Below are 23053 nucleotides of genomic sequence, written 5' to 3'. Positions count from 1 at the left end.
AAGGCTTGTTGACTGAGTGTGACTGAAATCTTAGAAGAGAAAGGCTTCCAATGTGCAAGATGGAGTCTACTTGAAGATCTAGGAGAAAATACAGAAAAGAATCACACAGAATTAAGAGGTATGCATGGATTTTGATCTGTAACAGTGGAGATGGTAACCACCCTAATAACATCAGAGATCCTTTCAAGTTAGCATGCCCAGGCCCCATAGGCACCATAGAGCAAATGAATGTTAGAAACTTTAGCACAATCAATTACCATTCTGTACTTTGAAAATGTTAAGGCCTCTTCTGAGAAAATACCTTATCCATGACCTAGCAGGATCTTGCAACATTCTTCCCTTTTATGCTATAAAATTCTAAACATTTGAAATGGTATTAAAAAGAGCAGTTACTATGGAAAGAACAGAAAGAATTAAGTCTTGCAAAAAATCTTTAATCTTTTGGATTCAAATAAATGGAAAAGAAACTAAGCAATCCTTGAGCCTGCTCCATTTTCTCCAAAAAAATTTATCAGCCTCTCAAATGTTTTTGGAAACCCTTTAGCTAAGTGGGATTTCCTCTTATAATGTATTTCTAGATCATCCCTCAGAAAAATTACTAATTTCTCTTCCAAGGTAAATTGATTCACGTATACATGGAATTTCTCTGGATATTCCAACACATTAAGATATAGCTAAAGATATATACATATGTACACACACACATGCATGCATACACTCAAGCATACATACACTCACACATATATTAAACAATTAGAAAGATATCGGTTTCCTAAAGATTACATGTTCAGTCTGTGACATCAGTGTATTTGGGGACTGAAATGAAAATAATTTTAAAAGCCACAGAGCTTTGGTCCTATTTTCATACTTATAACTGCATCAGCATCCAAATATCCACTAAATTTCACAAAAATTAAAGTTGCTTTTAATGAATCTTCAGGAGAGCTAACAAAGGCGGTGGCCATTTCTTGGAATATCTAAGTGGCAGGATTTAAAGAGAGGTCGTGTTAGCCTTATTGTCTGACCACTAGCGCTTCCAAAGCGGGGTAATGAGCTATTTGTAATGGTTAATCTGCACGTGGTCACCAGGGTGGAAAGTGAAATGCCCGAGATGATCAAAAGAAGACTCCTTTTAGTATTTCCGGTTAATAAACGACTGGAGAGATGATTTTAAAAGGCCGATCCCTTAAACAGGATGGGACTGATCAGTACAAAGAAAGGAAGTGCCATAGATGCTTGTTAGAGGATTAATCCCTGTTCTGTACGGAAGCTTCCCAGTAGGTAGATCGCTAGGCAAACTACCTGATAACCTCAAGATCAAAGAGCTCACACGGGAGCTGGAGTCAAGGTCATATCACAAGGATGCTGCTCTGAGTTGGGCTGCCAGCTTTGGAAACCCCCAGGTCCAGCAAGAGTTCGAATGTGCGGTTCATAAAAGGAATGTTCCTCCTGACCATTAGCTAGGGGGCAAAAAGCAGGCCGGGGTTTGGAGCTGGGAGGGTGGGAGGAGGCAAGCCTGGGGGTGCAGGGGGAAGGTTTATTTCCAAAATCGAGAAGGTGGGAATTATAAAAAACGATCGAGGCAAGACTGTCACTGAGAGCCAGGCCAGGCAGAAGGAAGCGCAGCCTTCCAAAGGACCCAGGGTGCCCCCTCCTTGGGCCCCGGAGCCAAGGGGCAGCGCAGGCTTTGGAGGGGAGATCCGAGCTGCTCCTCACTGGGCTCTGCTCCCGCCTAGCCTCCTGAGGACAGACGGACAGACGGACGGTCCCCCGCTCCCTCCCTCTGCCACGCATAGCCCTGTCCAGCGCCACGGCCGCGGTTCCTGAGGGCTACGCAGCCCCGCTGCTGCGTGGAGGAGCACAGCCCCCCTTCCCCTGCCCACCTCCATCTCCCTTTTCCATCCCCGACCTCCCCCGGCTGCAGCTCGTCCTGCTCCGCCCCTCGGCACGCTGCGATCTGGCCGGAGGAAGGGGAAGGAGCAAAGGCTCCGCAGAGCCAGGCCGGGTAGCCACCTGGCTACCAGCGGGTGGTAGGCCCCAGTCGGCCAGGTGCACCCACGGGAGGCAGAGTACCCGGGGGAGGAGCCTGAGAAGCAGCAACGGCAGAGGAGGGGGAGGAGGAGGAGGAGGAGGAAGAAAAGCAGGAGGAAGGAGATGCGGCAAGACCTCCAACCTACTCCGCTGCCGCTACGCCTTGGGGAAGAGAGCGCCTCCATCCTCCGTGGGCTGCTGCCCCTGGGGAAGGAGCGGACACCCTGATCCCCTGGTCCCTTTGGGGGAGGGCACAAGGGAATTCCCATCCTACTCTTCCACGATCGAGGGGACCCCCGGAGAGAAATCAGCCCGGTGGGGGGGCACCCGCCGCCGTCACGGACAGATGTACAAGTTGCGTTTACCTGGTGAGTAAAACTGCGTTGTTGGGGATGTCACTGCGAGTGCTTTACAAACAGGTAAATATTCTAGTAAATATCTCGTCTGCCATCCGGTAACGTGAGAATGATCCCCGTGCCATCTTGGGTTATGAAATCATTGGCCAGCCTCTGCACTGACTGTCCTCAATTATCTTGGAGCTCTGGATTCAGGCTAATCCAGGGCTTCTTGCAAATTATGACCTTAAAATAGAGCAGAAAAAAGTGAAGTATTTTCTGGAGGCTTCTCCTTATTATCTCTTCCGACTCCCATGGGGAAATAAAAATTGGGGGCAGTTTTTACTCCTTTGGCTGTTTAGTTTCTGCTTGGGAAACTTCTAGGACATGGGTAAGAAGGGTTCTAACGAACACTGAGGAGTGGGGGGAAATCTGCTATAGAATAATTCTTTAATATCTCTCAATGTGAAAAAAAGGAATAGATGGTCGAATTCAACTTTTAGGAACAAGTCCATAGATAGGACCCTTGTGAGGTCTTTTCCCACCTTTGCTTCTTTCCGTTTCATTCTATTGGCTTTCATTTTTCTTCCTCCATTGGTTGTGTGTGTACTTCCTCCACCCCTCCATTTATAGTCTCAGACCCTAACAGTGGAAAGAACACTGGACCTGGCCTCAGAGCCTACCTGTGTTACCAGCTATCTATGTAACTTTAGGCAAGTCACTTAAACTCTCTTACCATTAGCATCTTCATCTCTAAATGAGGGGGCTGGACAACTGCTTGGTCTCTGAGGTCCCTTCCAGTCCTAGGCCCTGTGATCCAAACAGTCTTTAAGCTGCTCTGTGACCTCAGGACTACAGCTGTAGACTTGGAGTCTGAAGAAGGACCTGAATCAGATGCCTCAGGCTTGCTGGTGTGTGTGATCCTGGGCAAGTCACCCCTTTTTTCACTCTGTTTTCTCATTTGTAAAATGGAAGTAATAATAGTACCCAGATCACTGGGTGGTTGTGAACATTAAATGAAATCATACATTTAAAATGTTTTGCAAACATTTATGAATGTTAGCTATTATAATTATTTTGCAGAGTCCTTTCCAAGTTAAGATGTTCCAAATCAAACATTATTGCTGTTTCTACATGTTTCTCCTACCTTTTAGCTGAAGGGTGTATCTCTAACTCTTAAAAGGAAGGAAAGGGAAGAATTATAAAACAGCCATGATGAGTTTATGCAACATAAATGTTCCAGGTGGACCAGATAGAAGTAAGTGGGAAAGTTGATTTGCGCTTTGCTTTTTATCTGTGTAGATCACTGGCATGGTGGGTGGAGAGCTGGCCTTACAGTGAGAAAGCCTTGGGTTTCCCCCCAGGAACTCTAAGGCTCTAAATGGAAGAGCTCATATCATTCTCCATTGGTAGAAGAAACTCCCCACAGTGATGATATCACAAGTCCAGTTTTTTAAAAGTATTTCAACTCAGAAGTGAGAATTTAAACATGGCACAGACATACCCTAACTTGGGATGTCAATCTGTTCTTTCAAAACTCAGGGTTAGGCAAAATAATATTACAGGGGGCAGTTAGTGCTGTAGAAATAATGTTAAAAATCTTCGAAATGTTTAGATAATGGCACAGTAGGATCTTACAGCAAATGTCCTTGTGGCAAATGATTGACCTGGTTGTCTTGTTTTTTAATACTGAAAGTCCTCTGGCTCAGATAAAATAAAGGTAAATAACAAAGAACTTGGGAGAAGCTAGAGAGGGGGGAGATGGGCAGTACTAAGAACATGAAAGAATGAGCTCTGCCACCTTTCTGTGTGTTCTGGGGGGTAACTTGGTTTAGTGGAAGGAGCTAGGCCGCTTGGGAGTCAGGAGTCCTGGGTTCAAGACCCAACTCAGCTACTAGTTGTGTACTCTTTGCCAACTACTGAGTCCATCACATGTTCATTTGTAAAATGAAGGAATTCTGCTGGATAATCTCCAAGGTTATTTACAAATCTAATCAAAGCACTTCAGCCACCCACCTCTTCAGGCAACCTATGTCCAAATTTCCTGGAGTAAGCCTTTAGCAACTATTACTAGCCAATTCCCAGGCTACTTTTTAAGGTGCAGAGAAGTGGTGGCCTGCCTGCATTGGTTGAGGAATTTCCTCACCAGATGTTCCCTATACAGAAGAAACCATAGGTCTGGTCCTATTTGCTGTCCTAGAAGCTCACATGCAAGGAAAAAGTTATAGATCACCTTTTGAAGACGATGAAATACTACAAACTGACAAGCTATCCATAGAAAGTGAAAAAGAATCCCAAAACAGAGAATTCAGTTCAACAAGCACTCACTAAGTTTCTTATGTACAAGGCACCATGCTAGGCCCTGGGGTTCCTAAGCCCTTACAGAGCTTACATCCTACTGAGGGAATAAAACATTTAAACACATAAGTAAGTAAAGTATCATCTGAGAAGAGAAAGCACTCTAGCAACGAGGGGCATCAGAATAGGCTTGAAATAGCAACTAAAATAGAGGTAAAAAGGAAACATGTTTGAGCTTGTAAAAGGCACAGAGCTAGGAAAGCACATAGGATCACATGTTCAGAGCTGGAAGGATGCTGAAGACAGCTAGTTCAACCCTTTCATTTGACAATAGAGGAAAATGACTTGCCCAAGGTCACACAGACACAAAGAAGTAGAGATGGTATTTGAGCCCAGGTCTTCCTAACTATGTGTCCAACTGTCTAGCTACTGTACTGCACTACCTCAGATGAAATGCTGAGTTAGCGGATGGGTAAGCAAAGTCTTTGGCTGGAGGCAAGACTGGAAGAGCGAGTAGTATGGAAAAGCAGGCTGAAGACAAACTCTAAGGAACTTTCAATGCCAAATGGAGGAGTCTGTATCTAATATTCAGGACAGTAAGGAATCTCTAATGATTCTCGAGCAAGGGAGTGACATGGTCAGACCAGCGCTTTAGCAAGATTTTTTTGGTAGCCCTGGAAAAAATGTATATAGAGAGGGGAGATGATAAGTCTAGAGTTTGGACAGGAGACTACTGCAGCTATTCATGTTAGAGGTAATGAGGACAGGGACTAAAATGGGAACTATGTGAGTGTGAAAAAACCAACGAATGGAAGACTTGTCATAGAAGGTCATGACAACTGAGTGGATATGGAATGAAAAGTTAAGGATGACAATGAGACTACAAACTTAGTTTTCCATGACATAGAGGAATTTGAAGGAGGGAAGGCTTTGGAGGGAGAAATAGAGAAGATGAGTTGGTATCAAACATGCTTTGTTTGAGCCAGGTCCAATGTGGAAATATCCAGCAGACAGCTCTGGTGGAGTTGGGCTGGAACTCAAGAGAGAGATTGGTGCTGGATATATTGGCTTGGGAGTTATTTCCATAGTGATAACTGAATGTCTAGAAACTGATAAGATCACCAAGAGAAAGGATATAAAGAGAAAAAAGAGCCCGGGAGACTCCCATGCTTGGATTGTGAGACATGGAAGGATAAAGAGAAGATTAAGCACCTGCTGTGTACCAAGGAGGGCAGCTAGATAGCTTAGTGGATAGAGTGCTGGATTTATAGGAAGACCTGAGTTCAAATCCTGCCTCAGACATTAACTGTGTGACTTTGAGTAAATCATTTAACTTCTGCTTGCCTTAGTCCACCAGAGAAGATAATGGCAAACCATTCCAGTATCTTTGCTAAGAAAAGCCCATGGACAGTATGGTCCACGGGATCGTGAAGAGTAGGACATGACTGAATGACTGAGTAACAGTAATATGCCAGGCATTTTATTAAGATCTTTACAAATGTCATCTCATTTGATTCTCATAACAACCCTGGTAGTGGGGCGAGGAGAGAGGGAAGGAGGAAACTAAGGGAAATAGAGGTCTGCCCAAGGTCAGACAGCTAGTAAGTCTTTTGAGGTTGGCCTGACTCCAGGCCCAGCGCTCCATCCACTGAACCATCTAGGTGCCCAGCAAAAGAGACTAGAGAACAGTCAGACCAGAAGAGAACCTGAAGCTAAGTGTCTTGAAAGCAGAGGAAATATGAGACAATACTGACTGATCTGTTGTGTAGAAATTGCAATTAAGAGATCACTGGTAACCTTGGTTTAAGCAGTTTCAGTTGGAAGGTGAGGATTGCAGCCAGATCACAAGGGGTTGAGAAATAAGTGGAAAATATGGAAGTGGAGACAATGAGAGTAATTAGTTTTTTTTTTCCTCAGTGTTTAGCTGTAAAAGAGAAAAAATATAATCCAATAAATTGAGAGATTGGGAAGATGCAGTGAGAGGGGTTTACGAATGAGGGAAACCCAGCCCTGGACAGGAGCCAGCAGAAATGGAATTCTTCATGAAAACATAGACTTTTTATGGGGCGATCATTTCCACTTGGCAAGGATGTATTCAGTTTTGCTATGAGTAGGACTTTGTGCTAGGCACTAGGGATGCAAAACTAAAAATGACAGTTGCTGTTCTCAAGGAGCCTACATTCTTCTGGAGCAGGGAGATAACACATGGACATAGATAATTAAATTAAAAGTAAATGACATAGAGTTGAAATTTAATTGAATTATTTAATCTTCTTAGCTCATTCTTAGTTACCTGGATAGATAATAAGAGTCAAACACCAATTTTAGAAAGCCTCCAAGATACTGAAGTGGCCATCAGATCATGTGACATCAACATGGTATGTTGTTTTTAGAGAGAGACCATCTCTACAGATCAATGGTCACATCTGACATATGGTATGGGACTTGTGACTTACCATAGATGGGACGTGGATGTCATGACCATTAGTATTATCCAGGAATTACAATTTTAGCATCCCCTGGAGCTTTGAGATTATGTTCCATACAAGCCAGCTTTCCACAAGCTGGCACTTGCTCATGGTTAATTGGAGGCCAAAAGACATTTGGTCACGTATATATCAGATTGAAGAAATTCCATAAGGATCCCTCTGAACGCTGACCTTCGTAAAATAGCAAATGAAGATAAAATGGCCCATACAGTGGTGGAGGTGGAATGCCACCTACTGAGTAATGTCTTCGGAAGTGGAGAGAAGCCACAAAACGTAAGTTCTAAAATCTGACTGTAGCTTCTGAAAATAATGATGTTAGTACTGGCTCTGCGTGTCCAAGAGCATTCAGTAATGTCACCTTTTAGGGCAGAGCACCACAGTCTACGCAGAGGCAGGAGTGAGCAAATGAGACAAAAGCTCATTCAAAAGCCCATTACCAGCTTCATCTGGCTCCCTTAGGGGGTGCTTCTAAAACATGATGGGGTCTGCAGTGTGAAAAATATGCTGCAGCACCTGAATTTGAATCTTGCCTTCACTACTTACCAAGTCATTATTTGTTTGGGTTGCCTGGGCCCCTCTAAGCTTCATTTACTCATTCATGAAATGGAGCCAATTGGATGACTTACCTCATAGCGACTCTGAGGATCAAATAGGATGCTGCTTGTTAACCAGTAAGTGCTACATAAGTAAGGGGGAGAGACTGGACCTCTGGTTTAATTGGTATTGGGAACTCCCGTATGGGGAAACTCCCTTTACCAATGCAGGCTAGCACTTTCTCCAACCTATAGACACCAAGCAGGTTACAGATTAGGCCGGGGAGAATACCAAGGTTGACCTAGAAGGCAGGTTTCTGCCATAGGGAAAAAACCCATGCTTACCTTGCTACAACTGCTGTTTTCTCTTCTTCAGAAAAGCTGTCCGCAGCACGTCTGTTGGATGCCAGCTATGCGATGATCCAGCACCTCATGCTTTCTCTTGGACCCTGTGGGGTGGGAGAGGGAATGAGCCTCTGCTTCTCCTTTCTTCACAGGGAATGAAAATCAGTTCTTAGTGATCTTGCATGTACATGAAAGGACAATGAGGTGTTTTGGGTTTGATTTTTTTAATCTGTTGAAAGTACAGTAAAGCTTTTAACTGGAGCCCTTGGAGAACAATGTTAACTTTTCTGGTTAGGTCTAGCCTAGCCAGAGAGTTTTCTGCGTACCTCCCCTTCATGTTGAGGGTCTCTTTAAAATGTGCTCTGCATAAAATGTCAGGTGCAACAGTGGATAAAGCACTAGACTTGGAGCAAAAAAACTGAATTAGAATCCTGATTCAAACAGTAGCTGAGGGGCTCGGGGAAACTCCACCTCAATTTCTACAACTGGAAGGTAGGGAAAATACTAGTACCTCCCTTTACTGGGTTGTTGTAAGAATCCAAGGAATTACTCCATATAAAGCACTTGGAAAACCTTAAAGCACTCTGTAAATGTTAACTATCATCATTATTAGGGCATCATTCCAACTGATGTCATAAGAATGCAGATCTTTATAGAACTTCCTCCACAATAATCCTGTGAGATGGACAGTATAAGGATTATTACCACCATTTTGCAGATAAGAAAACAGAATACTGTACAGGTGGTATGACCTGCCTGAACCTCATAAAACTAGTGAACATCAAAGCCCTGATTTAAACCTGGTTTCTGGGAGAACCCAAGTCCAGCTTGCTTTCCATTATACCTTGCAGTGTCTTGACTTTGTCAAAACATAACCATGTTCTATTCTAATACTCCGCCCGCCCAGCTCCTTTAGACAAGGTTAGGATCATCAAGTGGAAGATTCAGAGCTAGAAGAAACTGTTTGTCCAATCTCCTCATTTTACAGGTGAGGAATCTGAGATACTCACATAGAGTGACAGATGCCAACCACCACATTGGCTTGAGTTTGGAACTTACTTTCTGCTTCTCGGTGCCCTCACCTACTGTACTCAGCCAGATGGGGCCTCTGTCTAAGACAGCTTAAGCCACCCCGACTTTCCTCACCCATCCACAGATCAGAAAGGATGATTCCCAGTTTTATGTGTGCTCCGTGTTTTCAACTCCACTGTCCCTACCAGCTCAGAACTGTCTCCACTTGGCATCTGGCAGGCCTGTTTCTTCCCAAATTTAGTCCCTGCTGGAGAAGGCAGCTCTTATTTTCTCTGTCCTTAATTCTCCTGCCCCCATTCTCATCTCCACAGTTCTCAGTTCTTGTGAAACCCACTGACCCAAATAACATTGTTTCACCTGACATCATGCTTTTGTGGCATCAACTAAGGATATTGGGCAAGCTATTTATTACCTGTACTGGAATGCTTTCCCACTTTAGATGTAACATGGTATAATGGAAAGAGCACTAGATTGGAATCAAAAGATTTCAGCTCCCAGCTTTGCTATTTATTATCTATATGACTTTTGACAAGTCAATCAGCCTTGGGGGATCAGGAAATTTCCTGTAATCAAATTATGAAAAATTGGTCTGAATGTAGGTATACTAATCCCAGGAAATACACTGAAAGTGGCTTCTTTTAGACAGAGCTAACATTGTTTTCTGGTCATTTGACCTTTTTTCTCCTAAAAGATGATTGTTTAAAAAAAAATTGAGCATTCCAGCAGATTCAGTTAAGCAAAGTATAACTATAGTATAGTATTATTTCTTCCCTTGAGATTATGTATAAAATGAACCAAAGGAATTTTTAAAAGGAGCTTAGGTATATACATATGGACCATTAAGAAATTTTCATAGAACCATAAATTATCTTGGAGACCCTCTGGTCCAATCTAATCTAGCCCTTTCATTTTTTTGCAATGAAGAATTCTTATAGTAGTTTGTGATTTTAAAATTTTAGAAACTGATATTGTTATGATAATGTATTTTTATATTATTCTTATAATTTAGAAATGCCTCAGTAGTTCAGATTGTTCATGATTTTGTCTGGGTATCTGTGTCTCTGGAGATGCAGATCACAACCTTTTTCTGAATATCATTAGGCTGAGCTGCTAATAATCACTGGGCCTGCACTGAATGCTCCCTCTTGTTCTCCCCATCTTGGCCTTCCCGGCTTCCTTCACATCCCAGCTAAAATCCTGCCTTCTGCAGGAAGCCTTTCCTGATCCCCCCTTAATTCTAGGGCCTTCCTTTGATTAATTATCTCTAATTAACCCTGCATAGGGCTTGTTTGTACAGTTTTCATGTTGTCTCCCCTGTTAGATTGTGAGCTCCCTGGGAGCAAGGACTGTTTTTTGCCCTTTTGGAGGAGGATATCCCCATTGCTTACCCCAGCATCTCCCCCTTGGGAGGTGCTTAATAAATGCTCATTGACCCACTAGAAAGAAGCCTTTTCACATGGTGTAGGGCCCGCCAAAATGTGTGCTCCACAGAGAGGCTGTGGTGAGACATCAGAGGAGAACTTTAGTAGAGGAATTTTAAAACTTCAATTTAGGGGAAAATGCTTCAAGTGAGGATGTGTTGTAAATTACCAAAAAAATTTTGGCAGTCAATGCATTTCATAATACAAATTTCATAGACTTGAAACTGTAAATAAAAAGTAATACAATCTTGCTTCAGCACATTACATTTATTTCCCAAAATGAAATTCACTGTTGCTCTTGCTGTATAGAAAGTGTCTCACTTGTTAATAGACTTCTTTCCATAGGTCCAGAAATCCTTTACTAAAATATTAAATTAATTTAAAATTAGTTTAATGTCACAGGTATAAAAACTCTCTTCATTGGATGGGTACAAAAAAGGCATTCAGCACGAGCATAGCCCCGAAATTATAGTGCCCCAAATCACCATCTACCCAAAGGGAACTATATCAGAAAATGATTCTGTGAGTTTAAGATGTATCAATCTTCATTAGGAAATCCCAGAGTAACATGCCCCCCAATTTCCCCTAATTACTTGAGGGAAAGCATTCAGCACCCTGAGTCAAAAGGTGATCCTTCTTTAATTAATTTAATTAAGGCTTTCATTAGAGCAAGTTTAGGAAAACGTTGCCGCACATTTAAAGCTTTTTCCAGTGTCTAAAGCACATTTAGCTGAGGCTAATGGTAGCTAAAACAAATTTACCTCAGTTAGATCTCAAAGTGTGTGTATTTGTTCTTCATTGCTGCAGAAGACCATGCCATCAGAGAAATGACATGACTTGCATTTGACTTTGTTTTGAGCGAGGGAGGGCTGTGCAGGTCACCAGCCTCACTTCTCCTCCAGAGCTATCTGAATCCAGTGACCAGATATTCATCAGGATGACTGGAGATGACCCAGGATGAGGCAATTGTGGTTAAATGACTTGCCCAAGGTCACATAGCTAGTGAGTGTCAAGTGTCTGAGGTGAGATTTGAACTCAGGTCCTCCTGACTCCTGCACTGGTGCTTTATCCACTGCACCACCTAGCTGCCCCAAATCTCAAAATAAGACTTTAATGGATAGTGAGTGGTTTGATTGAGAGACCACCCCAAGCTTGGGAAATGACACATAGAAATGTCTAATGGCAGGACTGGCAGGTCAACACAAACTCATATTTATATGATGCAGTGAAATTTCTATATCACTCTCATCATTTGAATTGTGAAGTGAGAAGCACAATATGATTATCCTCATGTTACAACAGGTCTTGGGAGATTGGCTGGCTTCCCCATGAGCACACAGTTATAAGGCCACATGTCTCCTAACTGGAAATCAGACATTCTCTGTTACCTTCATGCAGCCTTATGCTTCATCAGAAGGAAACAAGATCAGGGAACAGTGAGCAACACAGTTTGGTTAAAACAAAGAAGGGAAGAGTATGAAATAAGACTGAGAAGGTGAGTCAGAGCAAGATTTTAGAGGGCCTTGAATGCCAAATGAAGGATGCTTATAGTTCATATTGTAGGCAGTGGGGGAGCCACTGAGGATTTTTGATGAGGGGAAATCACCTGTGATAAAACATACATTAAGATGGTTATAATGGCAATGGGTGAAGGATAGATTGTAAAGGGGAAAATGCAGAATGAGGGATGTCAGTTTGGAGGCTGTTAAAAAGGCCGAGGTGAGAGGTAACGAAGACCCGAAGTAGAACAGCAGGAAGTGAGCAGAGAAAGGAAGGAATTGGCTGCAAGCTGTATTTCAGAAGTCAGTTACTAGGCTGGGTAACTGCTTTGTTGGTAGTAAGTAACAGGGAAAGATATGAAAGATGACTTGGGTTTCAAGTTTAACTGACTGGAAAAATGGTATAATGTCATCAACTGGAAACACCACGGAAGACAATTAGGAGGGCTGGTTTCCAAGACGAAGGCAGTGATTTTGAAGGGTCGGCAGAGAGTTAGAGATGGAGCACCAGGGCTAAGGGAAGAGGCCAGGAGCCAAAGAAGGTGACAAAGCAGAACCAGGAGAGCAGCCTCACAAGGCGGGCCCAGAAGAAAGCAGATGTCTAGCAGGACAGCTAGGATGCCACTCTGCACAAAGCTGAGTCTCCCTCTCTTCTCAAAGACAAGCTCCCCATTAGATGTTTGGAAAAGTCAAAGATGTAGATGCCTGTAATCCATTTCTCTGCCCCTTCACCTCAAACCCCAATCCCAGAAAAAACCAAGGATAACTGGATAGCATATACAGGTTTTTTGAAATATGAGGTATCTAAAGGCTCCTTCAAATATCTCCAGACAGTTGTTGGAGGGAAATAAACATGGTGATTAATTGTGCTTTCCTCTTGCGGTATTACTAAATTTAGTACTCAGGTCAGTTTTCAAATCGAAAATTAATTTACTTATTCTAACAAGTGAGAATAGTTTCCAAGCTAATCTTTTTTTCGGATTGAACTAAAATTCCCTGAGTCAAGATTCAGATTTTAGATACAAGAGGTTAATATTTTTAAAATCATAGTAATGACTGACATTTAGAGATGAATTAAATTAAGGTTGCCTTCTGTCAATCGCTGAGTAAACATTTTTTACGAGCCTGCTATATGCCCTGCACTGTGCTATGCCTTAGGAATACAGAAAGAGGTAAAAGATAGTCCCTGCCCTCAAGAAGCTTCCACTCTAGTGGGGAAGACAATATGCAAACAAACAGAAAGCAAGCTATACAGACTTGTGATAATAGGAAATAGTTAACAGAGGGAAAACACTGGAATAAAGAGGGGTTGGGAATGGCTTCCTGTAGAAGGTGGGATTTGAGTTGACAATTAAAGGAAGCCTGGTCAGAGAGGAGAACAGCTAAGTTCCACCCAAATACTCTGTCTCTCCCAGATATACTGTAGTTCGCCCTCCTGCCCCCTTGCATGGATAGTGTCATATTTTTGACAACTTTAGTGAAGAAAGGGATTTACCTTCTATCACTAGCCACAACCACATAGTTATTAACATGGTTTAAAGATTCAATTAGAATTTGCTATAAGAAACACAATGTAAGTGAAGCCCAAACAAGTTAGAGCTTAATCACTCATTAATACTTACAAATATTATAGTATAAGAAGATGCTAGTAGATGACTACAAGTTGGTCCTAATACAATTTAGCCTGCTGATATAGTAATAGCTAGCATTTATACATACAACACTTTAAGGTTTGCAAAGTGCTCTCTCTCTCTCTGTCTGTGTGTGTGTGTATGTGTGTGTATATATATATATATATGTATATACATATACATGTATTATCATTTGATCTTTATAAAAACCCAGTGAGGAAGGTGCTACTGTTAGCCCCAATTTATAAATGAGGAAATTGAAGCTAAAAAAATAAAGTAACTTGCCCAGGGACACACAGCTAAGTAAATGTGTATGGTGAGAATCGACCTCATGTCTCCCGTATTTACTGTTCCACCTACTTACCATAATCATACTGTGATTTACAGAGGACACTTGAACGTGCTTTGTGAAATGTTCAGACTCCTTACATGGCTATTATGTGACATGGAAAAGCCTTTTTTTGGAGGCAGCTGGGCAGTGCAGTGGATAGGGTGCTGAGCCAGAAGTCAGGAAGACTTGAGTTAAAATTTGGCCTTAGACACTCACTACCTGTGTAACTCTGAGCAAGTCACTTAGCCTCTGTTTGCCTCAGTTTCCTCAACTGTAAAATGGTGATCATAGCAGTCCCTACCTCCTGGGGTTCTTCTGAGAATCAAATGAGATATTTGGAAAGCCTTCATGCAGGCTATCGTCATCACCATCACCATCATGTTTCCATTTTTTAAACTCTAACATGAAGGAGGCTGCATGAATTTATCAGAAGAGCACTCAGGACTGGGCCTGGGGTTCTCAGCGTGAGTCCATCAGTCTCACTCTGCCAGAAACAGCTTGTCCTGCTCTAAAATGTGTCCTCATAAAATAAAAAAAAGGAATAACCAGTTTGTGAAGCCCTGAGGGGTGGCTAAGGGGATGATGAGGGATTTCCTCAAGCTGGCTGGAGCCTGTGTTCCTCAGTTTAAGCTTCTGTACCAAGCCAAGGTAAATCTGATCATTGCCAATCCTCTTGGCATAGATACTATGAAAAATGCTTTGTGAGATGAAATTTATACCAAGAAATAAGACAGTAGTGGTTGGCTTTATCCTCCCTAGTATCTAAGTGGTCCCCCCTCTGTCTCACTCCTCTGCTTAAGGTTAAGCCCCTAAAGTAAGTTCTTGGTTTGTTTTCTTCAGCTCATGAGATACTAACTAAGCCTTGTGGAGACTTGAAAGGGGCAAAGCAGCAGTAAACCTGCCTCAGACCTTCACTCACTTTTGAGTCCCTGGGTAAGTCATTTCCTTAACTTCTTTCAGGCTGTTTCCTCATCTTTAAAATGGGGACAAAAATCATTTACCTCACAGTGTTGTGAGCATCAAAGGAGGAAATAGCTGTAAAGAGTTTTGCAGACATTAAAGACTTATCTTAATTGTAACTAATCTCATTAAGAACAAGCATTAACTCTAGGTTAACTCCTTCTCCCTAGAACAGGTTGCCTTCTCAAGCTTCTCACTTGATATTAAAGACTAATGTTGACATTAGGGTGACATGACTTCTTAAAGGTGCATTTACTAATCTATTAGATTAATTCTAGAAGGTCAATTTTGGGTATACAGAAATAGATAATTCCTGGGTTTGGTTTTGCAAAGTCAAAAAGAGGACACATTTTCCAATGTTTCACTAGCCACACAATCCATTAATGTGTTGGATCCTTTGAAGTGGGACACATCAGCCATTAGCATTATAAGAAATTATGTAACAGGGAAGACAAAGAGGATTTTAATTTGAAAATACAGGTACTCTTTCTGGGAAGCCTGGCTTATTAAGTTGAATTATTAAAAACAGTAAACTTGTACATTCAGATCATCACTCAGAAAGAAAAAAAATGTATCTAACTTTCCCCCAAAAGAAAACCTCATTGTGATTTTTATGTTCAGGAAATGAAAACGAATGAAGTTTTATATCTTGCGGCAAAAGAAAGATCTTTAGGTATATTTTAATATATTGCAATTCCCTTCCCTAATAGAGCTGTGAGACATTTTGTTAGCAGTGACAAGACACCAAGTGGACATCTGAAGAATGCTTCAGTAGAGATGTCTCTTTGTTTTTAAGAAAATAGGTAATTCCTTAACTAAATTGTTCAGTGATGTGTTCTGGAAGCCTTGGCCTCCTCTAGGATTTTTCAGCTATGAAAACGTAAATCTCCCCATCCTTCATCCTCTGATTCTCAGGACCCTTAGAGGCTAAACCGTTAGAAAGATACAAGGAGACAGGTGTATCTCAACCACAAGAAGTCATCATTGTAACAACAATAATTACTTTGGGTAACTAAGTGAGGAAATGAATGAATAGAATTTATTAACTACTTTGCGCCTGGCATTTTGCTAAGCACTAGGGAGACAAGTGAAAAAAGCCAAGCCTTGCTCCCAAGAAGCTCACATTTTAATGAGAGAGGGGTGGTCAGGAAAGGGATTTGTGGTTTGTGAAATCATGAAAGAGGGTGAATGGAACAGTAAATCAGTCCATTCGCATGTCATGGTGATCTGATTACAGTTCTCAGATTCAAAAGGCCTGATGGGTAAGAGCATCTGTTTATCAAAAGTGCAGAAAATGGTGGGGATGAGAAAGTCTCAGGAGTCCGAAGCCCAGTGACCTTAGCTCCTCCCAGAGGCTTCTGCCTCTGGTTCTGTTTTAGGGCATGTAAGGAATGTGTTAATTACCAATTAAATACAGCTGAGCAAATATTATAGCCCTATTGTCAGAAAACTGTTCCATAAAGACAGCCTCACTTCAGAGCCTCAGGAATTGGCCCCTCTGTGCAGGTCTCAACATTCTGTTTGCCACAGTGATAATCACAAGGGTTGGCCAAAAAGTCACCAGAAAGAAGACAGGCCTGAGCAACTCAGTCCAAGCAGTTGGGGAGAAAAAAAGACAAGTGGCAGAAATTGTTGTCTGAAGTTTCTGCAAGTACAAGTTGGGGAGGTGGAAGGGCCAAAGGTATGCATTTCTGCTTCTGTGCTTATCCCAGAGAATGAAGTATTCTAAGAAAGAATGGAAGGTGTTCCAAAGGGGAGAAAACCAGAGGAAAAGAAGGATGCAGAGAGAGATGGGGGATTGTAGCTTGTACCAGAAGGATAGAAGAATGGGACAGAGAAGACAAGGAAGGCCTTACAACCAAACATTTGGAACTAAGTAATAGGTATAAGGCCCTTTCAATATATGGGGGAGATGGACTGTCTCAAAAAGAAGCTTCTTAGGTTAAAAGGAATGATGATGTGAATCCACAGGTGTTACCAGGGAACATAGCATCTTACAATAGACAGCTCATCAGGAGCACTGATACTGTGAACTCTCCATTCAGAGACACCGAGGTTCATTTCATTCATTGCCCCCATCCAAACCGTGAGTGTCTTCTCAAGGCATGTATCTGGGATGTGACAGAGCTTCCCAAGACTTATCAAACTCTGTTACTACTACCAACTCCTGTTTATTCAGGCAGGAACAAGTAATACCATGAAAAAGAACCTAGAAAATATTGCTAAGCTATGAGTAAAACATGAGGACTTTAAGGGAACAGGTGGCATTTTCACCACTACTGACAATAGATACGGAATTCAGAAGCATAAAGTTGATTCTGAAAGTCAGCTGGTTAAAAAAGAATCATCTGAAAAGGGGACTGGACTTTTGCAGACACACATACACATATATACATATGTGTGTATATATGTATATGTATATATAATTTTCCCAGAATCTAGTAAGTCAAAAGGACTTTAAACCAAAAAGGGCAAGGAAGGGAGAGGCTGAAAACTGTCTGGGTAGATCTGACAAGCTTGGTAGCATAAAAAGAGGCAAGCACAATGTGCAAAGAATAACAATGAACAAGAGAAAAGGCTTGGCAGTTTATGGCAGGTAACATCACATAAGTGAACATGGTGCTAGGTGTCTGTTACAAGTACATAAAGTAGGCTGAATTAACAAGGTGAACCACAGATCCTAAAGCAAGGAGGCAGATATTATCATATTATCACTGAGAGTCAGTAGAAAGGAATATTCAGACTATAGATAGTGGAGTAGATCATATGTGAAGATGCAGAGTTGTGCAAAGAGCATGGGTCCATGTTCTCTGAATTCCTTTATCAGGTTAATACGTTAATATGATAAAGTCCATGAACCCGTAACCCATGTTATGCAAGGATCACTGGAGGAGAAAACAGAAATGATATTGGTCACTGGAGTTTTTTACACTCCACCTGTGCAAAGGAAGGAAACTTGACAGGGAACTAAGGAAACCTCACAAAACTGTCATGGAAGGATGCTGTTGATTTCCACTATCTGCACATCTGCTGAAGTTCGCTGTCAAATAAGACACTTGGAATACTTGAAGATTTTTTTCTTTTTTTCAAAGATCTGATTGTGACAAACAAGAAGGAAATGGTGACTTAAGTAGAAGTGATGGAAGTTTTAATGATGGTGCCTTTATGTTAGCACAGTGCCGGGCACATAGCACGTGCTTAATAAATGTTTGTTGATTGATTTGTGAAAGAGAAGGAAATGAAAACTAGAAGTCTGACATATGCCCTTGATTATCAAAGAGCAGATTTCAAAGCATTCAGAGAAGTGACAGTGTAGGATCTACCGGTCCAGTAGTGTTCAGAGAAGTTGCCCCAGAGGGGATGGGATGCTCTCAAGAATGAAATTCTGAAGTTGCAGATAAATGAATGTAATGTTTATAAAGCATTTAGCACAATATATGACACGTGGTAGTGACTATATAAATACTTTTCCTTTCCCCTAATGAGAAGGAAAAGGGGGAGCTACTGCCTAAAGCCTAATGTGGACACACAGGGAAACTCATCCACAAAACTCAGGTTTCTTTTTTTTAAGATATGTGTAAAATAGGGGGGAGTATTTTCAGGAACTCTAAAGCCCAGAATCAACCGAGACCAAAGATGAATGCTAATACAATTTAAAAAATATTTTGTGTGTTTGCATGTGTACATGTGTATCTAGGGTAGTTATATTGAATGAGAAGACTCCCAGGATGGTGAGAGGATTTTTAGCTGTGCCTTATAAAGATCATTTCAGAGAACTAAGTACATGTAGCTCAAAGGGGAAACATGTATTCGGGAGACTCTCTTGTGAAATTGGGAAAAGAGAAATTAGATTTGTTCCTTTTGTCCCCAGAAATCCTAAGGTTGGGATTTCTGGAACTCCCCTGCTCAAGAAGTCTAACTGGTTTCCTCCTGCCTCAGGTCTAAAATACAAACCCTTCTGTGAGCAGTGTTTAAAGCCCTCCCCCGCCTAGTTGAACTATCTCTCCAAGCTCATTGCCTTTGCCATTCCTATTTGACATCATCCATTCACAGCCTCCTACTCCGTGGTTCTTTTAGACATACTGTCATCCTCATTCCTGGAACGCTCCCCTCTTACCTCCACCTGGTTCCGTTCCTGCCTCATCTCCAATGCGGCCTCCTATCTAAGGTCTTTCCTGACTCCTCCCATTTATTAGCACACCCTTTCCAAAAATCACTTTGTATTTCTTTTGCTTACATTATATATTTCTCTGTGTAAGTGCCATGTGTAAGTACTCTGTGTAAGTCTCCATGGGAATGGCCCACTCCTGCCCCCAGTAGAATGTAAATCCTTGAGGATAGGGCTTATTTTTCCTTTTGCTTTTCTATCTCCTTCAGTTTATGGTTGGCTAGGCACACACAATAGGTCCTTAATAAATACTTGCTGTATTAAGTTAGGGTTAACATTAAAATTTACAGGGAGGCAGATGTGGAATTGATACAAGGAAAACCTTTCTAAGAATTAAGGCTTTACCTGTATTGGATTGCACACCATCTTGGGGAGGGGAGGGAGGCAGAGAAAATTTAAAACTTATGGAAGTGAATGTTAAAAACTAAAAATGAATTAATTCATAAAAGAAGAATTAGGGCTTTACAGGAGGTTCCTTCTCACTGGAAGTCTTTAGGCATAGGCTGGTTGATCATTTTTAGATGATGTAGAAGAGATTCTTACGAACAACTGTAGCTCCAACATCTTTTCAGATTTTGAGATTCTATGACATTCCTTGCTGCTTGTGATTACCATGAGATCCACCACTAAAGCTAGAAAATAAGAAAGGTAGCTAGCAGTAGCACACTGAAAATCTTAGATAGGGACATTTTAGAAAGGAATGAGTAAAGTCAGGGATTTTTATTAGCTTTTTGTTGTTTTAGGTTGTGTCCAACTCTTCATGACCTCATTTTTCTTGCATAGATACTGGAGTGATTGGCCATTTCCTTCTCCAGCTTATTTTACACATGAGGAAACAGGCAAACAGGTGAAGTGACTTGCCCAAGGTCACACAGTTTAGTGAGGCACCTGTGTGATTTGGCATCCCCCAAAATCTAATGTGATCTTAAGCTGCAGTAAGAGTGGTCTGGGATATTTGGAGACAAGGTCTGGAACAAACCCTGTGGGGAATAAAATATAGGTATGGAAGAAAGAATTGTCTTGTCACTGGGTGAGTCTGTTTGAGAGTGAATAGCATGTTCTACAACAGAATCAGGAAAGTTTTGTAACTTTCTCCAGTACTATAGAGCATTAGGTGAAGACAAGCAGAGGAGATGAGCGGTTAGTTCTATAAGGCACCAATGGTGATAGGACTAGGGTACAGTGTACAGTTGAAGTTGACTGCTTACTGGCAAAGCCAGTACTACAGTCCAGTTACGATTATTCCATCATATAAGACTGCCTAAGAGAGTCTTTGCTGATCCTGTCTGCTAGTCCCCTCTCTCCCTAATTGCCTTGTATTATTTTATATTTATTCTCCGTAGACTTATTTTGCATATATTTTAAAATGTATATGTCTCCCCTGATAGAATATAAGTTCCCTGAGAACTAGAATTTTCATTCCTTGTATGTTTCTCTGGTGCATGATATATAGAAGGTGCTAAATATGTGCTCGTTATTGAGTGACACATGAAAATTACACTGGTAAAAATGTGGAGATTAGTGAATATTATACAAGCAAGTAAAACATTGTTGATGCTTCTGAGGTTCATTAGCCTATCTACAAAGCCAATTATTTAGTTATAATTTTTAACTCTCGTTGCCATTCAGGAACTAAGATTGGTCATACCACCATTCCTGTACATTCGGAAGCTAAACAGACAGATGGGAAAAATATGACCATTCTATATAAAGAGAAGTGGGAAATCTCTCCTGAGTCTTACCTGTCTGAACATGGACCTTCTCCAGAGCTCCCCTCTTCCATCCCTTCTTTCCACTCTCCATCCTCTCCTTAGTACCTGACATTTACCAGACTTTCCCCTCCTCTCTCAATTACCCGTGCTGAAATCTTGCTCTTCTAGCTCAGGCTACCTTCTCCAAGAAGTTTCACAGGATCTCCTCCCCCAGGTGAAAGTGATCTCTCCATCCTAAAACTTGCCGTAGTACTTTCTCACCTCTCCTTTGCCCTCATAACACCCTGTCATAATTTTCTGTCAGTATTTCATACCTACCATGTGTTTATACACTTCTCAAGAGCAGAGACTGTTTTATTGTCTCCATTTGTCCCCAGTTTCTAGAACAGCATTTTGTATGTAGTACACTCTTGGTAAATATTGGGGGAATGGAATGATCCAAAAAGGGGAGGGGGGGAATCCAATTATTGTGTGATGTAGTCTATAATGAAGCCACATTTTTAAAAGAGCTTGAAGCAGATAATTTTCTGTTAAAATAGTGATTTATTTTGTACCAACATATGTGACATAGACATAAAGTTTACTCACTCAAGAGTAAAATCCTTCTTTCATCTATAATCAATTTTAAAAGAAATATTTCTGAAACTGATTTCCTTTTTCTCTGCCATCTTAAACAGAGTATAGAGGCCATAATCTGATATTTCCTTGATAATGTAAAGTGATTCTTCTTACCATCAATTATTACAGTGATCCATAATACAGTGTCATACAGAGATGTCATGCTGCCCATGGACCATATGTGGCCCACGACATTCCCCAGTGTAGCTCAGACCAGATTAAAATGTAATTGGGAAATATTTAACAAAATTAAAATAAATTAAAACATAGATAATGGTGACATGGTTTTCAAAGTAAAAATATAGCTTGCAGGGATCTTTATGTATGTTTTAGTGACCCCATTTCCATTTGAGCTTGGCACAACCAGAGTAGGACATGTAGTAGCTACCAAAGCATATTGGATCATGTTCTAAATAGGTCTAGTCTGCTGCCCTTTTCATGATTCCTGTGTCTGCATTTCATGGTTGTTTCTTGTTTCTGTCAGTTTGCCTGTTTCTCCTAAACCTTCTAATACACTGATAAGATCTTTTGTCGTCTGGGAAATCAGATAATTGTGCTTGTCACAACATATAAAAATAAGTCAGTAGGCTCATGGCATCTCCTGTAGTGGCAGAGTTTGTGAGTTTCAGTGCATCAGCACTGTGACAGCTATTTGAGATATTCAAAGGCCTATTTTATTTCTAGGATCTTGACTTTGTTCCCAGCTGATTCAGAGTGGCCTCAATCTAATCTTGCTCTGTGTGGAGCTGCTTTAAAGTTTCAGCTTTCAGTGACTTTAAAACGTTTTCTTTTCTTTTCTAGGTTAGCACCGTACAAGTCTTCAAGTCATGGAATCCATATCAATGATGGGAAGCCCTAAGAGTCTTAATGAAACATTTTTACCTAATGGTATAAATGGTATCAAAGATGCAAGTAAGGTTACCATAGGTATAATTGGAAGCGGAGATTTTGCCAAATCTCTGACTATTCGACTTATTAGATGTGGGTATCATGTGGTTATAGGAAGCAGAAACCCTAAATTTGCTTCAGAATTCTTTCCACATGTGGTTGATGTCACCCATCATGAAGATGCCCTCACAAAAACAAATATAATTTTTGTTGCAATACATAGAGAACATTATACCTCTTTGTGGGATCTCCGGCATCTTCTTGTTGGTAAAATCCTGATTGATGTTAGCAATAACATGAGGATAAACCAGTACCCAGAATCCAATGCAGAATATTTGGCTTCCTTGTTCCCGGATTCCTTCATTGTAAAAGGATTCAATGTGGTCTCAGCGTGGGCACTCCAATTAGGACCCAAGGATGCCAGCAGACAGGTATGCTTTTTTTTTTTTAGAGGAGAGATATAATATGTGGGTGTATGGACATATGTGTACTAATTTTAAGACAGATTCCTACCAAGTGCTGAGACTCCACTGAACCATAAATGGCTGCCATAAGCTTTTAACCATCAATGTCCTGACTCTGTAAAGGCACATCTCCACCACCAAAACAAAGAGCTGAGGCAATTATTTGCCTTTTCCCTGAGGCATCCAGGTAATTCAAGAAAAGGCAAGTTTTGGGGTCTCAGTTCCCCAGACAGTTGCTTTGGTTCTCCATTTCACTTTGATAGACATAAATTGGTTTCATGGTGCATCAGTCATTACA

General features: G+C 41.3%; 1 protein-coding gene across 2 annotated transcripts in view; it reads left to right on the top strand.

The window, feature by feature from the left end:
• The first annotated feature begins 1564 nt into the window (after window positions 1-1564).
• Window positions 1565-23053, top strand: part of STEAP2 (STEAP2 metalloreductase) — a 38908-nt gene continuing 17419 nt past the window's right edge. The window contains exons 1-3 of one of the 2 annotated variants that reach the window (XM_072651531.1): window positions 1566-2399; window positions 14786-14878; window positions 22205-22722. In XM_072651531.1, the coding sequence (XP_072507632.1) occupies window positions 22231-22722 (492 nt within the window). In that variant the 5' untranslated portion in view covers window positions 1566-2399; window positions 14786-14878; window positions 22205-22230. Of the gene's footprint in view, window positions 2400-14785; window positions 14879-22204; window positions 22723-23053 lie in introns of both variants that reach the window. The other variant, XM_072651532.1, reaches the window with a different exon arrangement.

Source organism: Notamacropus eugenii, chromosome 3 (genome assembly GCF_028372415.1).
Source record: "Notamacropus eugenii isolate mMacEug1 chromosome 3, mMacEug1.pri_v2, whole genome shotgun sequence".
NCBI classification, from domain to species: domain Eukaryota; kingdom Metazoa; phylum Chordata; class Mammalia; order Diprotodontia; family Macropodidae; genus Notamacropus; species Notamacropus eugenii.
Note: the sequence above shows the minus strand (reverse complement) of the source record. Positions and strands in the feature narration are given on the sequence as shown.